The sequence below is a fragment of the Emys orbicularis genome, chromosome 7, assembly GCF_028017835.1.
Source record: "Emys orbicularis isolate rEmyOrb1 chromosome 7, rEmyOrb1.hap1, whole genome shotgun sequence".
Taxonomy (NCBI): Eukaryota; Metazoa; Chordata; order Testudines; family Emydidae; genus Emys; species Emys orbicularis.
The window spans coordinates 61575458-61597075 of NC_088689.1; the positions used below are offsets into that span (position 1 = coordinate 61575458).

Sequence of the window (21618 nt, forward strand, 5' to 3'; positions counted from 1 at the left end):
GACGCCGGGGCACTCCGCACCGAAGTTGACGGTGCCGCGGCCTGATGCGTCGAAGTGGAGGGCTGTAATGCAGCCTCCATGAGCAGCTGCTTAAGGCGAAAGTCCCTCTCTTTCTTAGTCCTGGGCTTGAAGGCCTTACAGATCTTGCAGTGCTCTTTTTGGTGCGCTTCCCCCAGGCAACGGAGGCACGAGTCGTGGGGATCGCTTATCGGCATAGGCTTGCGGCACGTGGCACAAGCCTTGAAGCCTTGGGCGTGCGGCATGCCCCGCCGCCCAGGGCCGGTGTTGGGATCGACCAAACACTTAACACAAAGGAGCTTAACTACTACTAAAGAACTGTTAACTGCTAAGATTAATACTAGGTACTAAAGAACTGATAACTGCTAAGAAGAACACTAACTATTAACGCTAAGGGACACTCTCAAGCGAGAGACAGAGTTGTTCCAACGCCGTCACGGAGGGTAAGAAGAAACTGAGGGAGGGTCGGGCCCGCAGGGATATATATACGCTAGAGCGGGGTGCCGCTCTGGGGGGAGGGGGGACCCTGCCGGCCCGACGGGAGCCGCTGAGGGAAAAAGTTTCCGACGTCCGTGCACGCGACGCGCGCACACCTAATGTGTAATGGACGTGAACAATCACTCGAAGAAGAACCCAAGGACAGCATCACTGAAGTAGAGGTTCCACTGAGGGAAGGATACAGTAATAAAAAGGGGCTGAAATCTTTCCACAACCACTGTCAGCTCCAGCCTAGCCCCAAAGTGGATTGTGCTCATTGGGAAATGAATGACAGGATTAGCTAATTCACTGTATCCCTTCCATAGTCTATGCTGATGGGGTGCCCACGGAGCACAGACACAAGCTACAGTCTCCTCCTAGGTAGCATTAATACTGGCTGCTCTTCTACATGGTGAATCACCCTGGTGTGCAGGGGGCCAGGCTGCGCAGGGATGTGGAATTGGTGAATCTAGCCCATTAATCTAAACTAAGTATCAGAGGGGTAGCCGTATTAATCTGGATCTGTAAAAAGCGACAAAGAGTCCTGTGGCACCTTATAGACTAACAGAAGTATTGGAGCATAAGCTTTCGTGGGTGAATACCCACTTTGTCAGACGCATGTGGTGGAAATTTCCAGAGGCAGGTATAAATATGCAGGCAGGAATCAGTCTAGAGATAACGAGGTTAGTTCAATCAGGAAGGATGAGGCCCTCTTCTAGCAGTTGAGGTGTGAACACCAAGGGAGGAGAAACTGCTTTTGTAGTTGGCTAGCCGTTCACAGTCTCTGTTTAATCCTGAGCTGATGGAGTCAAATTTGCAAATGAACTGAAGTTCAGCAGCTTCTCTTTGGAGTCTGGTCCTGAAGTTTTTTTGCTGCAGGATGGCTACCTTTAAATCTGCTATTGTGTGTCCAGGGAGGTTGAAGTGTTCTCCTACAGGTTTTTGTATTCTGCCATTCCTAATATCTGACTACAAAACTAAGTAGTTAGGCATGAATTACCTGCTTGTGTGCTGAAGCCACTATAAATCGTTGAGAAGGAGATTCGTACATTTAATAGAGCTATATTTCTTGGATCTGTACTCCAGCATAGAATTATTATTATTTGAATTCTAGCAGTGCCTAGGGGTCCCACCTGTGATCAGGGCCCCTCTGTGCTAAGCACCGCACAAATACAGATTTAGAAGCAGTCCCTGCCCCAAAGGCCTCTCAATTTCAACAGACCAGGTAGGCCATGGGTGAGAGAAAGGCAAGGCCGCCCAGAGGATTCAGGGGGCCTGGGGCAAAGCAATTTCGGGGGGGCCCTTCCATAAAAAAAAGTTGCAATACTCTAGTAACATGCATTTGGAAATGTAAAAAATAACCAGTGAAATACATTCAAAAATTAATTTTTAATAATTTGAAAATACACAAAATACATTATTTAAAAACATTAAATGCTTTAATGGTATGTATACTTTTGCAATTACATAATGGGCTGTCGCTGGGTGATGGTGATGGTTGGTGCCAATGGGCTGTCGCTGCCTGGGGGTGGCGCTACTGTTGCCCAGGGCTGGGTGGGGAGCTGGGCTCTGGGTCGGGGGGTGCCCGGCTCAGAGGGGCTGGGCTCGGAGCTGGGGGTCAGGGCTGTGGGGGGAAGGGGGTGTCGGGGTCAGAGGGGCTGGGCTCAGAGCTGGGGGTCAGGGCTGTGGGGGGGAATGGGGCCGGGGGGTGCCCGGTTCAGAGGGGCTGGGCTCGGAGCTGGGGGTCAGGGCTGTGGGGGGATGGGGTCGGGGGTGCCCGGCTCAGAGGGGCTGGGCTTGGAGCTGGGGGTCAGGGCTGGGGGGATGCCCGGCTCAGAGGGGCTTACCATGCCGCTTACCCCCACCTCCCCCCTCTCCCAGAGCCTCAGTGAGCCGCGTCCAGGAGCTCCTGCCGTTCGGCCCGTCGGAGCTCACAGCCCCGCCCCCTTACCACGCGGCTCCGAGCGGGAGGACCTCAGGCCCCGCCCGAGCCACGCTGCTGCAGCGCTGTCCAGGGCCGCTCCAGGACGCGGCATGCTGAGGCGCCAGGGGATGGGGGAAGGCGGAGGTGGGGGGGAGCCACCGACATTCTCGTGGGGGCCCCTGCGAGGCCCAGGGCAAATTGCCCCACTTGTCCCCCCCCCGGGGCGGCACTGGAGAAAGGGGACATTTTAATCCTTAATTCACAGATGGAGAGCTGAGGCACAGAGAGATTGACTGACTTGCCATGGGGCACACAGTGAGTGTGTGGCAGAGCTGGGAACTGAACCCAGTCCAGTGTCATACATACAAGACAACCTCAAAAGGTGAGACCTAAAAGCAAATACCACCCTTATTTAACCACCCATGATCAATGTTCTCTTTTAGGATACTGTATATCTAGATTAGAATCCACATGTTTGCTGGAAGCGTAGTGAAGAGCCAAGAGTTCTCTGACTAGATAACCTGTGTTAAAATACAACTCGCCCTGTCTACGCTAATGTTTTAAGTCACATTAGCTAACACACTGAACAAGAAAAAGACCTTTTAGCCTACTCAAGACAAACCCTTTGGCTCCAGCATCATGTCAAGGCTATGTCTTAAAACTGCGACTTGCCAATTCACTTAACTGCAATACAAATTGGTTATCCCAGGGTCCTTTGTACTGATAACTTTGATATCTGACCCACTAAAAGCACAGCTTAATTACTCTTACAATAAGCCATTATGGTCTTAAAAGGATACCCCAAAACCAAACAAATCTTAATATACAAAACCTTAATGACATGAAGCTTCATACTTTATTTAATAAAGTCCATAATTAAGAAGATTAAGTAGTGTTATTGTTTAACTGCAATACTAAAGAAAACCAAACAGAGCCAATTGTGGTTGAAAACAAGCCAATCACAGCACTCTATCAAAGAGAAAGGGTTGCTATCTCTGCTATCAAATGTCTAACACTTAGCCGCCCATCCAGGCTGTCACAGGATTAATTTGCTGCAGTTTCTCAGTGACTGCTGAGGTACTTTCTCTGCACAATACTGCCCTCAGGCCTCTCTCAGTGCAAAGATATCGAACACTGTCTTTTTCTGACAAAGCTCCTGTATGATCTCATCCTGTCGTCCCCTTGTCTGGCCCCAGCTTGGCCTACTGACAAAAGCAAAAGCTACTCTGGGAGCAAGGAAAAGTTCAGCAGCTTGTTAAAGTATTTATGAAATTTTTTTTTAGCAAATTATTAACTTCCTGACTTACCAATAAATCAATCAATCAATCAATAAAAAATAAAACCCACCATGATCTGTGAACTCCCTTTTACTTGCATAATAGGCCTTAAAATAAATGTATTATACAACTGAAAATGCTGGATTGGAAGGGCAAAATCAGCAAAGCTCATGCTCCAAAGAGCCTTCATTTAAATTCTGGAACCTTTAGGGGCCCCAATCAGCACTATGCTACGAGGAGAACTCAGGCAGCACTGAGGGAGGAGGCATTAAGAAGAGAAAAAAGACAGGCAAACGCAAAGGCACACAGGTAGCCCTAGTTCAGAAGCAAATGAGCATGTAGCTAACCTGCTGGGCCATTCCCTATAGGTGTCAACAAGTCAATGGAACTTACCCTGATGTTTTGGGAGCAGCTGTCATAAAAAGTCTTATAAATCTATTATTTAAAGCTGTGTCATCTGTCTTCAGGGTGGGTGTGACGTTGTGCAGTCTATATGGTTTTATAAAAACATGATAATAAGTGAATATAACGTAACTGGGATATGCTTCATGCAAAAGGTCTCTTGTAAGGTATCATTACAAAGCTTATAATCTACTGAGTATGATCATATGATTTGTATAAATGCACCACTCTTGTATCTAAAACTAGAAATATAAAATGTAACTCTGAGGGCCTATTGTAATTATGTAAAGTGTGGGCCATTAATGATGGTTTGGAATCTTGATGACTCCCATTAACAAGGACCATTATCCGCAGATGGCTGTGTTTACCTGTGAGTCTTCCTGTATATGTGTGTGCTGGCAAGTGAGTAATGAAGTCTTGCAGTGACATGTGATCATGTCACCTGAACTGGAATCCATCTTTAACCTGGTGCTTTTCCAGTGGGGGGGGTGGGGGGTGGAAACCCAGAGGGACAAAGGGTTCCCGCCTTATGCAAAAGATATATAAAGGGGTGGAAGAGAATAGAGGAGAGAGAGGAGCCATCATGAAGAATCCCCTAGCTATCACCTGAGCTGCAACAAGAGCTGTACCAGGGGAAAGAATTGTGCCTAGGCCTGGAAGGTGTCCAGTCTGAGAAAAAACTTACTGAAGCATCTCCGAGGGTGAGATTATCTGTATTCAGTTTGATTAGGCATAGATTTGCGCATTTTATTTTATTTTGCTTGGTGACTTACTTTGTTCTGTCTGTTACTACTTGGAACCACTTAAATCCTATTTTCTGTATTTAATAAAATCACTTTTTATTTAGTAATTTACTCAGAGTATGTATTAATATCTGGGGGAGCAAACAACTGTGCATATCTCTCTATCAGTGTTATAGAGGGCGAACAATTTCTGGGTTTGCCCTGCATAAGCTTTATGCAGGGTAAAACGGATTTATTTGGGTTTAGACCCCATTGGGAGTTGGGCATCTGAGTGCTAAAGACAAGCACACTTCTGTGAGCTGTTTTCAGGTAAACTTGCAGCTTTGGGGCAAGTGATTCAGACCCTGGGTCTGTGTTGGAGCAGACGGGAGAGTCTGTCTCAGCAAGACAGGGTGCTGGAGTCCTGAGCTGGCAGGGAAAACAGGAGCAGGGGTAGTCTTGGTACATGGGGTGGCAGCTCCCAAGGGGGTTTCTGTGATCCAACCCGTCACAGTGGGAAATGCTGCATTTGACCTGCTACAGAGGCAGTGGCCCAGACACAGCAGCCTGGGCTTTAAGAGTAAATGGAGGTGCAGCCATTATGACAGGTTAAATGCCAAGAAACAGAGGCAAGAGGCACAAGTCATTAAATCACTATTACTACTGAAAAACCACACAATAACTTTTTAATACTTTTCACGCCACACGGGTCTCCCTAGGCACCCTCCAGAACAATTCACATTAACCACTTGGATAATTAAGGATTAGCTAAGTAAAATAAATAAGGACTTACAAGGAGCACTTCAAACCCAGTCTCAGCAACACAGAGCAAGAATGGAAGGAAACTGATGCTCTGAAGAGCTGACAACTCCACGCCCAAAGGGCTTAGGCCAAAAAATGGGAAAAGAAGCTACACAAGTACACTACGTAGGAGCTGTGCCAGTACTGGATGAACTTTAGAAGGGTTTGGGGTAGATATTTTCCCCAACAATAACCTAACAGGCTTTGTTTTCACTAGGAAAAAACATGTATTCTCACCTTACGGCAGCTAACATGTGGCAACGAACATGGAAGTAAAATCCTAGTGAAGACAAGGCCGTTTTTCTACTAACATGTGTTAGCAGATCAAGATAAACCCTAGGCTCCCACAGTCTTCACCCTGACTGCTAAACACATGTGAAAACTACAAACTGCCTTCTCTTCACTAGGACTTTACCTCCTTTTAGTGGCAATGCATTAGCTAAGGCAATGTAAGAACTCACCTTTTAAAGACGCAGCCCCAAAGGTTCATTGGGTGTCCTTTCCACCACACCCAATGAACCATCTTCCTTCATCTCTGTCCTTCCCCCTGCCGCTTCCTCCTCCCTATCATTTCAGATACGCCACCAGGTCTGGAGACCTCTACATGCTGCTCACATCATTACTCTGGCAATGACTGGACCCTCCAGAGCGCACACCACATATGCACAGTGCTCTGGGGCACAAGTCGATGTAGGGGTCTAAAATCCAGTGGGCAGCAATTCAGGGCTAAGCAGAGAAACCTAAGGACTGATTTGCCCCAAATTAAAATGTTAGGGGGATGGAACAGTAGTGGGAGGAAAGACATACTGGCTGCAGGGCTTAGAGAGGAGAGGAGGTGGTGAATGACACTCATCTGGATCAATCCAAGCTTCCAGAAAACTTGGGAGATGATTGACATTTGAAGCCACTTGTTACTTGGCACAAAGTCGTTTGTTCATCCCTACAGTATATACAACTCAATGAGTAGTTTAGCAATTGATTTTATTTTAGTATGCCATTTACCAGCCCCTCTCCCCCCAAAAAGAAAAATAATAATAGTTCTAAGAAAATGGGATAGATATTTACAGTTGGCACTCTCAGTTTTTGAATGCATATTGTCTTATTGCCAATGTAACAACAATCTCTCTCTTTTTTAGGGTGGGGTTGGACATGGGGGAAACAGAACTTTATAAAGCACATTTAATGTTTGTGAAAAGTAGCAGAATGAATTTTCTCTTCATCCACAGAAAAGCTGCAGCACGAACAGCAATGGTGCTGGCTCCTCAAAGTCCCTCAAGCATATTGTGGAGGGTCTCAGTACAAGTTCCAACTCTGGCCTTAATTGTGATCTTGATGCTAGTGTAAATTGTTATACACTTCTTCTACAAGAGTGAGGGACTTGTGTATTGCAAGAAGTCTTGTATTGTGGTACACAAAAAGGCCCATTTATACATTGGCGTGATATCCTGGTCCCACTGAAGCCAATGGGAACTTTCTTTTCACAGAAGGAATGAAAGATAATAGCCAGGTCTTGTGGGACACAACGTTCTTGCAGTGTGTCTGATGGTGTTAATACAACTGTTCAGTTGCCTGCACAATACAAACCACTCCACTGCTTTGTCCCAACATTTGCTCTCTTGTCTTTACTTCACAAACTCCTGTGGATCCTCAGGTATTCTGCCTCTCTGATTTGCCAGTCATTCTTTGTTAAGGGGCTATCAAAGTAGAACAGGGAAACCAGACCCTTAAATAAACTAAATACAAATTCAATACAGAAAGAAGATTTGCACACCTTCCAAATCTAGTCCCACAGTTAATGCTTGCAAAGTGCTTTAGGATCATAACATGAAAAGCATTACTGAAGGGCAAATAGTTAAGTCGTACTTTTTCTTAAACCCAAGACTGTTAAAATATTACCCTTTGCGTTACAACAAATGGATGGATCAATTTAGATTGTTAAGAATTCGCATGTGATAAGTTTGCTCTCCAAAATTTTGCAGTGAAGTCATTTGGAGTCTCACCATACTATATGAAGTACTCAGTGTAAACTGTAAAGAAGACGCTCCTCGAAGTGGAAATACTTTCCTAACTGACAGGAAGTGCCAATACCAGCCCCTTTAACCATAACAAAGTGACTGATTCTAGTAAAGCAATTCCAACTCATGGGGGGGGGGAAATACTGTTTCTACAAAGGGGAATGACATAAGGGAAAAAAGTTCAAAATCTGCATAATAATAAAAAGCAGATCTTCAGCTCTCAAGACATTGGACTGCAAATGCAAGAAAATGCCTCTGTGAAAAGGCCATTCTAGGGTACCATATTTAGTCTCTCAATTATATCCAGATTAATTCTGCTCAGTTTAAAAGTAAAAAAAGATGTTTATTCTAATTACCAGCTCTGCAAACTAAATCTGAGAACTGAAAATCAAGCTATGTCCCCCCCCCAAACATCATCCCAGGAACAAAGATTCTGCCATTAGAATTTAGCTTACAATTTGGCCACTGATGCATGAGTCAGAATACACTCCAGCTTGATCGCCGAGATATGTATGTCCTGTATGACAATAATCTTTCACACTCACACAAAAGAGGTTTTCAGTAACGTTAGCAGGTATGATTTGGGGGATACACACGCAGCAAATATGTTGAGTAAGGGCAATTTTAACATTTTTCTAACTACAACCTCATTTAAAAAAAAGATTCAAATAAGCCATTTTAACTTATAAAAAACATGTTGGCAATAAATTACTACTAATGGGAACAATTTTCTTTTTTAAGGCAACACTTGACTTTCCTGATAATTTGTATGTAACACGTATAGAAACAATAGATAGGGGATACATAACGAACCATTTAAGAATCACTGCATCTCATATTTTTGGACTTTTACACATAAAAAATGAGGGTCATATTCATTTTAGACCAAATAAGTAATCTAGAAATTATGGGCTGGAGAGGGGTTTACAAAAATTTCTGGTTACCTCTCTTTAATGAAATTTTGCTTATCTCACATCTCAAAGAGGTGGACAATATGGAAAAACAGCATTTATAGAAGTACCTTTCCTTAATAACATTAAAGTGTAACTTGTAGGAATGGACTCAAACCCTTGCACATTCCTCAAGTCCAGAGAAAGAAAATACTCCAAAAAACGATTGGATTAAAAAAAAAATCACACGGGATATACATCAGCACATATTGGGAGTAGAAAGGGGAGGTCATTCAGATAAAGTTTTGAAGGTGTCCTATACAAAATCAACAAGCCAGGCCAGGGAAAAAGAAAATGTTATTCAGAAACTACACATGCAAGAATTCTTGACATAATAACATAAGTGAGTCATGAAGGGAGCTATAAATACTGAGGAATATAGCGTACTTAGAAAGATCCAGAGAAAATGCTGAAGGAGAAAAGGTAGTGTCAAGAAATAACTGACAGAAGATCTTAGAGGAGGTTTCATGAGGGAGTAGAATCATTGTGGCTTAACAGACCATAAAACAGTGGGGATATTTGGAATTTACTATGAACCCCCTCCTGTCAGAATGATTAGGAGTGACCATACTTTTGTAACCCGGGTCTGCCCATCTTCCAATTTCCCCACTTATTGTAGTAGCGCTCACATGTCTGCCATGTGAACATAAGCCCTTCTGGGCAAGGACTGCGTCTACTGATGTGAATTTTCACAGATTCATTAATAGATGCCCATGGTTATGCTCCTACTCTAGCAAATTTGGTAATAAAGGCGATTGTGAAAAGTTGATGTTAATGGAAAAGGAAATGCAAAGATTATTGGTGAAACACAGGTAGACAAGACAAAACACAGGCACGGGTGAAAGCAAATACTTAAGGTCATTGGAATTAAAGGATGAGGCTATGTACATGAGGAGGAAATGGTAAGCAAAGGAGGAGAGTGAGAAGATTCTTACTATCATATGTTAAGCTAAAAATTAAAGATTTTTATTCCGAAATACATAAAGATACAAGCAGCTAATGACAGAGACAGCAGTACCTTTCTGGGGTTGCAAGGGAAATGCACTGAGTGAAGACAGATATGACTAAAAAATAATTATTTGCAGCAGCTAAACACAGACATAACATTTCCCTAGAAGGAATGAAAAACTGGAGGTTGTCAAGACTACGCCAGAAAAGTGAATCAAGAAATGAAAATGTCTGAAGACTGACAACCTTCCCTCTGCCAGCACCGTGATGGGATACATGTCAAGAAAAAGTGGCAAAAGAAATGACACGGCACCTTTAGTAGGTCTATTTTAAACATATTTAGAAATAGAGGAATCTTAATGCACACAAAGGTGGACTTAAAAAGCCTCTGATAAGATTAATCAGGGAAAGAACAGATAGCTATCACTGGAGATAATTCACAAATGGGAGATCATGCCTAATACATTGGATAGAACATTTTGAGAGCCAATAAGTATTTCATGGAGGTGCTTAGAGGAGTAAAAATCATGGACAATTTATTGGACATTTAGCAAAATTAATAATCTGGTAATCATACAAAAGGCAAATCTGTGAAGTCAATGAGTATGACATAAGGCATGACCCACTATTTGATAAGGAACTGCCTTGAACACTGAAGGCAAAAGTTACCCGTGAATGGAAGTTTGGCACCAATAAGAAACAGCAGTATGATCCAATCAGTTCACTATAAGAATTATTGTCTTGGAAGGAGGTGACATTTGCTAAGGTTGTGACTGTGGTGGCATGGCAGTCAATACAAAGCATGAAGGCAATTCAATTAAGTATGTCCAATTCTGAAAACGTGTAGTTATCTGCTCATTTTCCTAGATTATGCGTGTTATATTGACATTCGTCACCTAAGACAATAGGTGAAAATTAAGCACAGTAAATAAATGTAAGCAAGTGCGACAAAAAGACACAAAACAATGGATTCTTCATCTTTCCCACACAACAGTGACATGTCGAGGGTCCATTATTGCTACTTTGGTAGCAAGCTGTGGTACAATGGAGGAGAATGCATTGTTTGCCAGACTATTGGAATGGTGGTTGCATGGTATTACACAGGTTAAGAATAGGTGAGAATACTACCAAACAGCAAGAATTACAAGAACAAGTGGTACTCTTTATACATCAGAGGGGTAGCCGTATTAGTCTGGATCTGTAAAAAGCGACAAAGAGTCCTGTTGCACCTTATAGACTAACAGAAGTATTGAAGCATAAGCTTTCGTGGGTGAATACCCACTTCGTCAGATGCTTATGCTCCAATACTTCTGTTAGTCTATAAGGTGCCACAGGACTCTTTGTCACTTTTTATACAGACACCTATGGCCCACACAACAAAAAGTCCACACTAGATAGAGTTAGGATTGTAGGAGGAATTTGAAGGAGTGAGACAAACAGACACATTATGGAAAGGCAATGCGAGAGATTAAGAGTTCACTAAAATGGTGGGATTGGGTGTATAGTTTCTCCCTTAGGCCTTTTTTTCCATCTCAGGGTTACAGAATATTAGGGACCTTGTTTCTGGAAGTAACACTATGTAGGAGGAGCACCGGGGCAGCAAGTGACACTTTTTGGAGAGAATGCAGGGGTTCCCAGCATCAGGTATCCCTGGTTCATGGCCAGCACATTCAGTGGCTATGGTGGAGCAATATACTTGGTGATATTTGTTCAGAATCTGACCCTCAAAGAACCATTGATAAAGGGAAATAGCCTTTTCCTACCAGCTGATTTTGGAGTGAATTTGTCCCTGTTGGCTGCACATACGGCCAGTAGCCTGTATCCAAGATCCAAGTCAAATCCTTGCTGTGCTGCCACTCGACTAACAACCTGTGAAGGGAAAGAGAAAGCTTCAGTGGGGGTTACTTCTGGCTCCTTGCAAAGTCACATTAACCTGCTTATTGACACAAATGGCAAACGACTGTCTGCTGTTGTGACATCCATAGCATATACACGGGTATGAGGCATTGTTCTCCAAGAGCTTTTCAAGCAAGCACAGAAACCTGCACTTTTGCATCTGTTATCTGTTCGTTCCCCTGGAGAGGCAAAGCTTAATACAAACAAACAAACAAACAAACAGTAGAACTTTTATATACACTTAAGCATGACATGTTTTATTGTGTTTAGGAACTATCAGACCAGATCTTAAACACTGTTGTACAGACATTAACAAGCACAATGCATTGTTCTTAAGAGCACTGTCTTGATCTTCGTGATTAAAAAAATCCTCCCACCTCACTGCTATGCAACATGCTATGTTCTAGTCAGCTGCCACCCCAGAGGTGGCTGCACTTCAGTAGCACTGTATACTGTCTGGGAAATATCTTGGGATACCTTCTGGATAAACAGGATCTATAATAAAAGGTGCTATATAAAGTATTATCCAAACATATATCATACAAGCTGAAAGGAGAACTTAAGTAAGGTGTAGGCAGTTTTATTTATTTGTATTGCAACAGTACCAAAAGGCCCCCAGCCACAACTGAAGCTCTATTGCACCAGGTGCCATGAGAGACAATCCGTGCTCCCAGTAGCTTACAACCCAAGAAATAAAATATTCTTTTTCCTTCCTTGTCTCAGGATCAAAGCCACTCGTTAAATTAAAAGACAGTGCACATTAGTGTGCAATTATCTGTGTCTAGAACTGGCTCTCAAAAAAGCAATGGTACAGAACTGAGTTAGAAACCAAGATACACAATAACCTATAAATGGTAATGAAATGTACCATTCTGTGGTAAGTAGTCAGTTCTATCACATGAATCTTCTTATTCCAAATTGTTTTCCAGTATCTACTTTTCCTAATTAACAATAAAGAATCAGATTTCTTTATTAAGAGAGTATTACTACAGATAATGCTGCAGTTTATGGATAGCTTTTTGTTGATGTTAATTTGGAAACTAAGATTTATGCAACTGCATCAGGTGGTTTCCCCTCCCATTTTCTTTAACACTTCTAATCTCAAAATTGAGCACCAGTGATCTTCATGACAAATAAATAAGATTAAATTTGGAATAATCAACACAATAATATACAGGTCTGGAACACTGCAGCTAGCCCTTTTACATCCAGTTTATCTGTGTTAGTTGCAGAGATATAAAGTAAAATTTTAGATAGGAAGAGAATTATAATTTAGGAGAAAAGGCCTGTTTATTTTTTGATAAATCATTAAACATTTTGAACTCAGTAAAATAATCTTCAGACCCCCTACATGTAACAGTACAGTTGTTAGTATTGGTGTCTTTGTTAAGATTCAAGGTCTAGAGCTTGCAAAAAGTTGATGCAGTGGGACGACTCACCTGCATAAAGTTAAGCTCATGCAAAAGTCTTCACAGGATCAGGGACCTGGAGACATTAACAAGACCCCGAGATGGCTCAAGCCCTTTTGGGACGGAAGGCTGTCAGACTCATATTTGGAGTTGGAGGATACTCACATTTGGAAGGCTCCAGATGTTTGCACCCCCTAAACTGAGTATCACCAGAATCCAAATATTAATCTATTTGCCCATTCATACCGTCAGGTACATGTCATGAAAGAGAACTGGAAAAAGCAAACTGGAAGCTCATTTTTTAATCTTGTTAAAGGCTCCTGAGAGGGATCTCCTGTTATTATGCAAACATAATTGAAACTCATTTAGGCACCATCTACTCTAACATCACACACTAGCTAATTTAAAGCGTGGCTCACTTCATTGAGATAAGAAAGGGAACCTGCCTCCCTGCCTTTATTAAAATGCTGTTTTGACTGGCACATTATCTGCAAGCTTAATATTTTGAAACTGGATTGGAATGAAAACAGATACGTCTGCTCATCAATGAAACTAGAGTAAAGTGTGTTTACTTGCAAAATTCATTGACATTTTTATGCTTGGTTCTGTTTAAAATATGAACTTATGGACACAGATGCTGCTGGCCAAAGGCCAAGTAAGGACTTCCAACCAACGTCTTGCTAATTATGGAAAAAGTTCTCTACATTAATTCAGGAGACACACAATCACAGACCCTGATCCATGACACACAGTCTATGATTAAGGTAACTTTATTAGTCATATCAGAAAGTCAGGGTCAGTTTAAGCCTAAATACAGACAAGGCACAATCTGTTATGCTCATTAATTGCAATAATTTTTTATTTTATTTATTTAATTAATTTATTTAACTAATTATAGTAAATATTCTTCTATACTTGACATGATCTTGATCTATAATAATAAATAATATAATAATAATAATATATTGAGATATACTTATCTCATAGAACTGGAAGGGACCTTGAAAGGTCATCGAGTCCAGCCCCCTGCTTTCATTAGCAGGACCAAGTACTGATTTTTGCCCCAGATCCCTAAGTGGCCCCCTCAAAGATTGAACTCACAACCCTGGGTTTAGCAGGCCAATGTTCAAACCATTGAGCTATCCCTCCCCACACCAGTCATATTGACTTGTCCGGGCCCAATCCAAAAGTGATGTATAAAGTAATTTCTGTAAGTAGGAGTCTGTAAATAAGGGAAGGTGTGAAGCAATCTGAATCTATGGACATCTAAATAATAGAATTGGTCCAGAAATGCTTTTCCCCCCACATAAGAAATTTCATTAAAAAAATATTTTTTCCAACAACAATCCAGCATATGTAATCAAAAATGGACATTTCCTGTGGAAATCTCCATTTTGACAAAGTAGCCATTTTCTACTGGGGAACCCCCCCCCCCCCCATTAGTTGTACTAAGTAGAGGGACCACCCATTCTATGTCTGATGGTGGATGCCCTGCTGGGGTCTACAAGATGGTCAGCTCAGATGTCCCTCTGGGTTCCCCTCCTCTCCTCTGCCCTTTTGGCTTCATGAAGCCACACCTATGTCTCTATTGGGTATCTAAGTTAACATGAATAGGGCAGTTCCCACCTCTCAGAGCTTTTGTCCTAGGCCCTCTGCAGATTCACATAGACATTTCTGCATTGATTACATTTGGTTCACATTTTTGATATCTTCTTTGCAACTGTAACAGCTAGAGAGCTTTTGAAAGCCGCTGCCGCCATCAGAGCTAGAGACTTTCTTCTTTTCCTTCTTCTATTTTAAATCAACACTGATTCAGGAGAACAAGACGGCAGTCTCGGAAAGAAATACTAATTTGCTGACTGGTACAACCCAACCCAATTTGAATCAGTTTGTCTGCATTACAAAGTTTTATTGTGTTTGAACCCAGCTGCAAATTAAAGTGCAGATGCAAGTTAGATTACACAGTGTGACCACAAGTTAGTGGTTAGGTTAGGCCAGGATGAATTGTGATCAGCATCATTTCAGCTAACTGTGCAGGGTACAGTCATGATTAGCTGATACACAGCACCAGCTGCAATTTCTCCTGGCCTACGCAGACTGCAAATTCATGTTCTACAGTGAGTCAGCTAACTCAATTGTTTACCACCATGGTCAAACATGATGTAATTTTATAATGTAGAAAGCCCATCCCTGCTGGGCCAGGTATGGCGAGCCATAAAACTGGATTTAAAATGAGACCCATCTCTTATAAAAGGGGCAGCTGATACACCTCTACCTCAATATAACGCTGTCCCTGGGAGCCAAAAAATCTTACCGCGTTATAGGTGAAACCGTGTTATATTGAACTTGCTTTGATCTACCGGAGTGCGCAGCCCCGCCCCACCGGAGCAGTGCTTTACCGCGTTATATCTGAATTCGTGTTATATCGGGTCACGTTATATCGAGGTAGAGGTGTAGTTATGCCAAGGCCAGAAATTGAGCCCGGGGTCTCCTTCATGGTGACGTAAAGCCCTAGCTCAAAGACATTTGGCCAGCCCAAGGTTTGTATTTAATATTTTTCTATGGAATTTTATTGAAGTCCTTAGGGCATTCATAGTTTGCTACATGAAATGGTGAGGTTACTTTAGTTTAGATGTGTTAACAATTTCAAAAGGTGTTTTTAGGTGAAGTACATACACTATTTTCAGATTCCTGCATTATTTCAAATGGTTGCCTACAGGCAGATCTGACTGCCTCCAGTACTTTAAAACCTTTAACCTACACCGTACTGCATTCGTGACTGAAACACCACATTCAGCCGCTGTGACATAGTTCAGCAGGGTTCCAGCAGGTTGGAATCTCATGGGCATCAATAATGAGCAAAAAGATATTAGTGTTGGGTTCTAATAATGGGAAACTGATACCAAGTAAGCACAGAAATGCAGCTATCAACTTCTCTCATTAAAAAGTAGCACTGTTTTTCTTTCCCCTTTTTCTCCTTTTTGTGAGGCAAAGGGCATGACTTGCTGTAGCTAGCTCCACTCCCTGCCCTTCTTGTCATCGCAACATGAAGTACTGGAACAATGCACCTCTTAACCTAACAGGCCTGTTAATCAAGAGAGCTTTATGACTGCTTATTACAAAACTCCCTTCCCATTATGTTGCACTTTCAATGAATCTCTTAACTGGCAGCAGTCAAGAGCACCCCCCCTGCTGGCATCAGAATGAATTTTCCCAATTCAATTTGCCAGCTTCTCAAAAAAATAAAAATGCCAACTGATTGCTAGTTCAGAGGGCTGTGTGTTCAGCCACTTGTGTGCCCTTGAAATTATCTGAATACAGTTTGAAGACTACAGCAGAAATTTTGTAATTACAATTCTGCAATGTAGATGGTAATCCCCCCTCTCCCCCCCAGTAGCAGAGGAAGATCAGATAAACAAGAAGCAAACAGGATTTTTGCAGCATGACTAGAGAACTGCTTTAAAAAGAACAAGAGGGAAGGTAGGGGAGTTACCTTAGTGATCTCAGCGCCTGGTTTGACTAGACTCACAGATTCAAATCTCAGCAGGTTTGCCTCAGCAATTCAGATAGCCAAAGTAGGTAAGTAAAATGACACACAATGTATTAGTCTTTCACAATGGACCTTAAAACAGAGATCGTGCCTGTTCTCTGTGGACATAAAACAGTCCATAAAGTCCCCGTTCCTTAAAGCAGACATTTTCCACATTTCCCTCCCCATCACATGGATAAGGATCATGTTTTGAAAATCAGACCCTGAGACCCTTGTGGCAACAACGATTAGCATTGTGAAATATTTGACTGCTTTGCATCCTGGCTCCTTTTTTAAATCTGTTCCATTTGGAAAAGTTCCACCCAGAGCAGTGGAGTGGAGCTCTGCTTTTGCCCCACATCTGTCTCTCCCTTCCCTGCTCTCTATGGTTCTGGCAACCACAGAGATTAGATAGGGAAAGGAGGGACCTAAGATCATGTTCCCAATGTTGTCCCCTAATGAGCCAAAGCAGGGGTTTTTGACTGATTAGACAGGGTAATCAACTCATTGCAATATTGTCACCTGTCACATTATGACGAGCTTTGACCTTGAGGAGTGGTTAGTGAGTGATAAATTGGGTTAGCAGTCTACCTCAAACACTTTTAAGTGGTAAAATATACAAACATTTTGACTGACAAAGTGCAAGAACAAAATAAGTGCATAGGATGCCAAGATCTCATATGAAAAGCCAGGACTGACCCAGTAAAACTGGGATTTATGGGTGTCTTTATGCTCCTGCTGTTATGCAGGGTGTTCTGTGCCTGCTGGCTGCCTTTTGATGGTTCAGTACATCCAAAGCAATAAAGTGCTTTGGGATCCTTTGGGATGAAAGGCACTATATACACTTGAGATGTCTCTATAACTACACCTCTACCCCGATATAACGTGACCTGATATAACACGAATTAGGCTATAACGCGGTAAAGCAGTGCTCCGGGAAGTGGGGCTGCGCGCTCCAGCGGATCAAAGCAAGTTCAATATAACGCGGTAAGATTTTTTGGCTCCCGAGGACAGCATTATATCGGGGTAGAGGTGTACTTCGTTCATTTGAAAACCTCACGGGTAGGTAGCACTGACACGGGTAGCTCCCCTTCTTTTTATCTCTTCCCTCTCCTTTTCAATCCATATGCATTAGGGTTTGTACAATATATCCCCTGTAGACTGCAGCCACACATTTCACCCACAGAAGGCAGTGAGTACACTGTATACACATGAGAGATCAGGCACAGATACAAATCTGTCTTAGGACAGATAGTGCTCTGTGTTCTCCCACCATGCATATGTGCCCAGCTGGCGTCTACTGAGTGGAATGTAAGCGCCTGCTTATAAGTTCAGCCTGATCATGTGAGTGGCAGCAGTCTGCAGAAAATATGAACTCTAATACTACTTCACAAGCAGAGCTGTTTCACAGGTGGTTGGAGTATTATAAAAAGTGTATTAAATAAAATTTAAAAAAGAGAAAAATGGATGATCACACGTCTCAAGTCTGTGGCACTGAAGCTAGCTATGGGAATCCTGTGGTAAAACTCAAAAATGCCAGGGGGGAGATATGAATTCCTTTGTTGACCTCAGCACCTCACTATCTGGACCAGCAAGGAGCAGAGTGCCAATAAGGACCTTCAGCCCCCCACTCCTCACCCCCGGAGCGAGTGTCTGATGTTGCGTATACACTAAGCAAACTTCCAATGATGTAACTACATTGATGTAGCTACCTGAAGTGCAAACCCCAAATGTAGATGAGCTGCACCAGCACAAAGCAGGGCTTACCTCTATGTAACACACTGAAGTCAGAGCTCAGGAGCGACCCCTGCAGACAGTTAAAGACTGGCACTGAATGAGCATGAGGGAAATCTTCCTATCTAGTCATCCAAGGATGTCAGAATGGTGGCCATGACACACACCCCTGAGAGAGATCCTGAGCTTAGCTGAACACAGTTCACCATTTGAAACATATAAAAATATTTGTCTAATGAATGTAGGGAGAGGACAGGATGGAATCAGAATTTCTCCACAGAAGCCTTAGAAGCAAGTATGTGTGTGCCATCCTTAGGGGTCTGCAGGCTGTCTCCTGTCCTTTCATGGGTATAGATGTGATCGTCTATCTGTAATTACTGTGATCCTGATCTGATCTGAAATCTGATCTTTGAAGTGTCACATGTTGATTTTTCGATTCTGTACTTCTCTGTATTAAACAGAAAGAGCCTAGACAGGCATGAAGTCAATTTAGCAGCAGATACCTTGCAAACACATTAGCCTAACTTTGTTGTTTCTGCCATCTGAGGCATTCTGTTTTGGAAACCTGACCTCATCCAAACGTATGGTTCTTGTCCTTTTTGTTTTTAATTAAATTTTTTAATTACACGTTTGATGAGCTAAAATGGGTTTCCATATCACAAAACTGACAACAGCTTTCCTATTCTTAAAATGATCTGAAAAACGTCAAGAGCTTTGCTTCAAAGATTTTTTCAAGGAGAAATGGAACTCAGAAGGTTATTTTGCATTGTAAAATGACTGAGCATACGCAATATCACAACCACAAATAAGTGGCCCAAAGCATCGTTCCTTTGGACATTTTAATACAACCATTTTTGAGTAATGCTTCTCTTTAGAGTATATAGAGAGCCTCAGGTTACAGAAAGGATACAAATGAAAACCTGGAATTTCAGATACAGCATGACCAGAGTTATCAAAGAGTTTTATGTCTAACAATATTTCTGTCACTTTAGTACAGTCATACCACCTTGGTTATGACTCCATCAGGTCACACCGGCTAAGCAAGGTTGAGCTGAGCCATTATTTGAATAGAAAACCTCCAAGAACACCTAGACGATGAAAGAAGTGTTGTGAGTCATGAGGTATCACTTCTCCCTCTATCGATGTTTAATGAATACCTCAGCATAGTGTTTGTGGTCAGGGTGGCATAGGAAGTGACATCTGTCAGATGAGATGAGAAACCAAGGTCCTGACCATCTGTGGTCAGCAATCCCACAACACTTTTGATAAGCAGAGTTGCATAACTCTGGTGTTTTGACCAACAGCCCATTCTGGTAATTACATTCAGCCTGCCTAAATTCCTCCTGCCATCCAAACTGGATATGCTATTGCTTTTCATAACCTATCGTGAACTGTTAAACAACTGCAGTATTCCACACCAGAGATGACTGCATGAAGCTACGTGTCCCTCTCTTTGAACTGCCTTGCAGGCATGTTGTGAGGCCTAAATAATGTAAAATACTGTGAATTCTCATATGAAAAGTGCTATAAGAGTGCAAAAGTACTGCTATTATTGTTCCTTGCCGAAAGTGGTCAAAGACAGGCATACGGATATGTCCAGTGGCCTTAGCTCTCCCCTTCTTATTACTACTGCTCCATAGTACGACACAAGATGGAAATCTCCACAACACCATCATTAATATGCCAGGATATTTTTCAATGGTAGAATAATGCAGTGGGATGGGGATGGATTTAAGAATGGGCGAAAGGGAGAGTTACAACTCTTGACCAGATTTAAGTTCTACTTGATATAGTGGTCTAAATTATTTTACTATTGGCTTTGTTTTATTTGGGGGGAGGAAGGAGCAAGACAACAACCTTCACATGGTGCTCCTGTTATGTGTTACTGATTAACACAATGAATATCATCAATTTCTTAGGAGTCCTTGTCTGGGACTTCATTGAAGAACTGCAGGACCAGTTCTACGTATGTACAGACTCAATACGAAGGTCGGACACATGCCAAATATGCAGCATAGTTGTAGCCGTATTGGTCCCAGGATATTAGAGAGACAAGGTGAGTAAGATAATATCTTATTGGGCCAAGTTCTGTTGGTGAGAGAGACAAGTTTTTGAGCTGCACAAGCTCGAAAGCTTGTCTCTCTCACCAACCAAATTTGGTCCCATAAAAGATATTACCTCACCCCCCTTCTCTCTCTAACATGCTAAACATGACTATCTTTCAAGAGTTCTCAAGGTGAATAACATCAATGTTGCTCAACAAGAAACTCATACTAACAGGCTACGAGCAAGCTGCAAGATACAAAATTCATGCCTATGAATTAACTGCCACTGTGAACAATGCGAAGTATGCCGATGACATCGCTCTTGTGGTATAAGGCAAAGACCTCGCCACCATTGGTGATATCCTTTCAGCACATCAAGATAATGGTGGCATACTTTTAATACTGGAAGCTCTATCCTAATCCCTCCAAAATTTTGGTAATAGACTTTCACCTAAACAACAAAGCTGATAAGGAACCACTCAGTGTCACCTTTTACAGTCAGCAGGTCAGAAAGGAGCCCTATCTGAAGTACCTGGGTGTAACCTTGGCCTTTTAAACCTTATTTGGAAAAGACATGCAAAAAAATAAAAGCAGGAACTAGTTCATCCAAACACTTGCAAACACAAAATGGGGTGATGATGCGCGCGCGCGCACACACACACACACACACACACACACACACACACACACACACACACACAGAACAGCGACTCTAGCACTGGTATACTTGATTGCTGAACATTGCGCACCAGCTCACATATACTAAATCTTTGGAGGTGTAGTTTAATGTCGCAAGGAGAATCATAACTGGAACATTAAAATCAACACTCCTTCAATGACTGCCCACTTTGGCACATATAGCCCCACCCAAAATCTGGACACGTGCGCGCGCACCCACACATATACACACACACACACAGCTGGTGCATACAATCAAACCATGGCCAACTAGGACTTACCAATTCATTCTGGACCTCCAGAACCTTCCAAAGACATGCCTGAAATCTCACAAACCTATTTGGGATCGGGCTAAAACTCTTGAGGCAGCCTCATTCAATCCTGAAGCACACTGGAGAGAATTCTGGGATAATGCTAATGTCTCAAACAAACACCTGATTGCTGACCCCACAAAAAAACTTCCAGGCTTCAACCTGCCCCAGAAACAATGACTCACTTTGAACCATTTCAGAACATTGAATGGCAGATGCTGTCTCATCTCTTCCACCTCTGGAAAATAGGAGATAATACACAACGTAACTGTGGACACCAGTCGCAAACTATGGACCATACTATAAATCACTGATGCTTCAATCATGTGCCTGTGTTATCTCATGAAGCCACTTCCAAAGGTATTCACTGGCTCACTAATCTGGACTTGGTTATTTGAGGTTGCCATTGTTTGGGAAGATAGTAAGTACAGCTGCATATATAGTATACTAATATGTATAATACTAATGAATATTCTTATGTT

At 42.3% G+C, this 21618-nt stretch overlaps 1 protein-coding gene across 1 annotated transcript in view; it reads right to left on the minus strand.

Annotated features, from left to right (window-relative positions):
* Positions 1-21618, minus strand: part of ZMIZ1 (zinc finger MIZ-type containing 1) — a 222854-nt gene that overhangs the window by 170467 nt on the left and 30769 nt on the right. Inside the window, 1 exon segment of the mRNA XM_065407792.1 lies at positions 11298-11403. Coding sequence (XP_065263864.1) covers positions 11298-11403 — 106 coding nt within the window.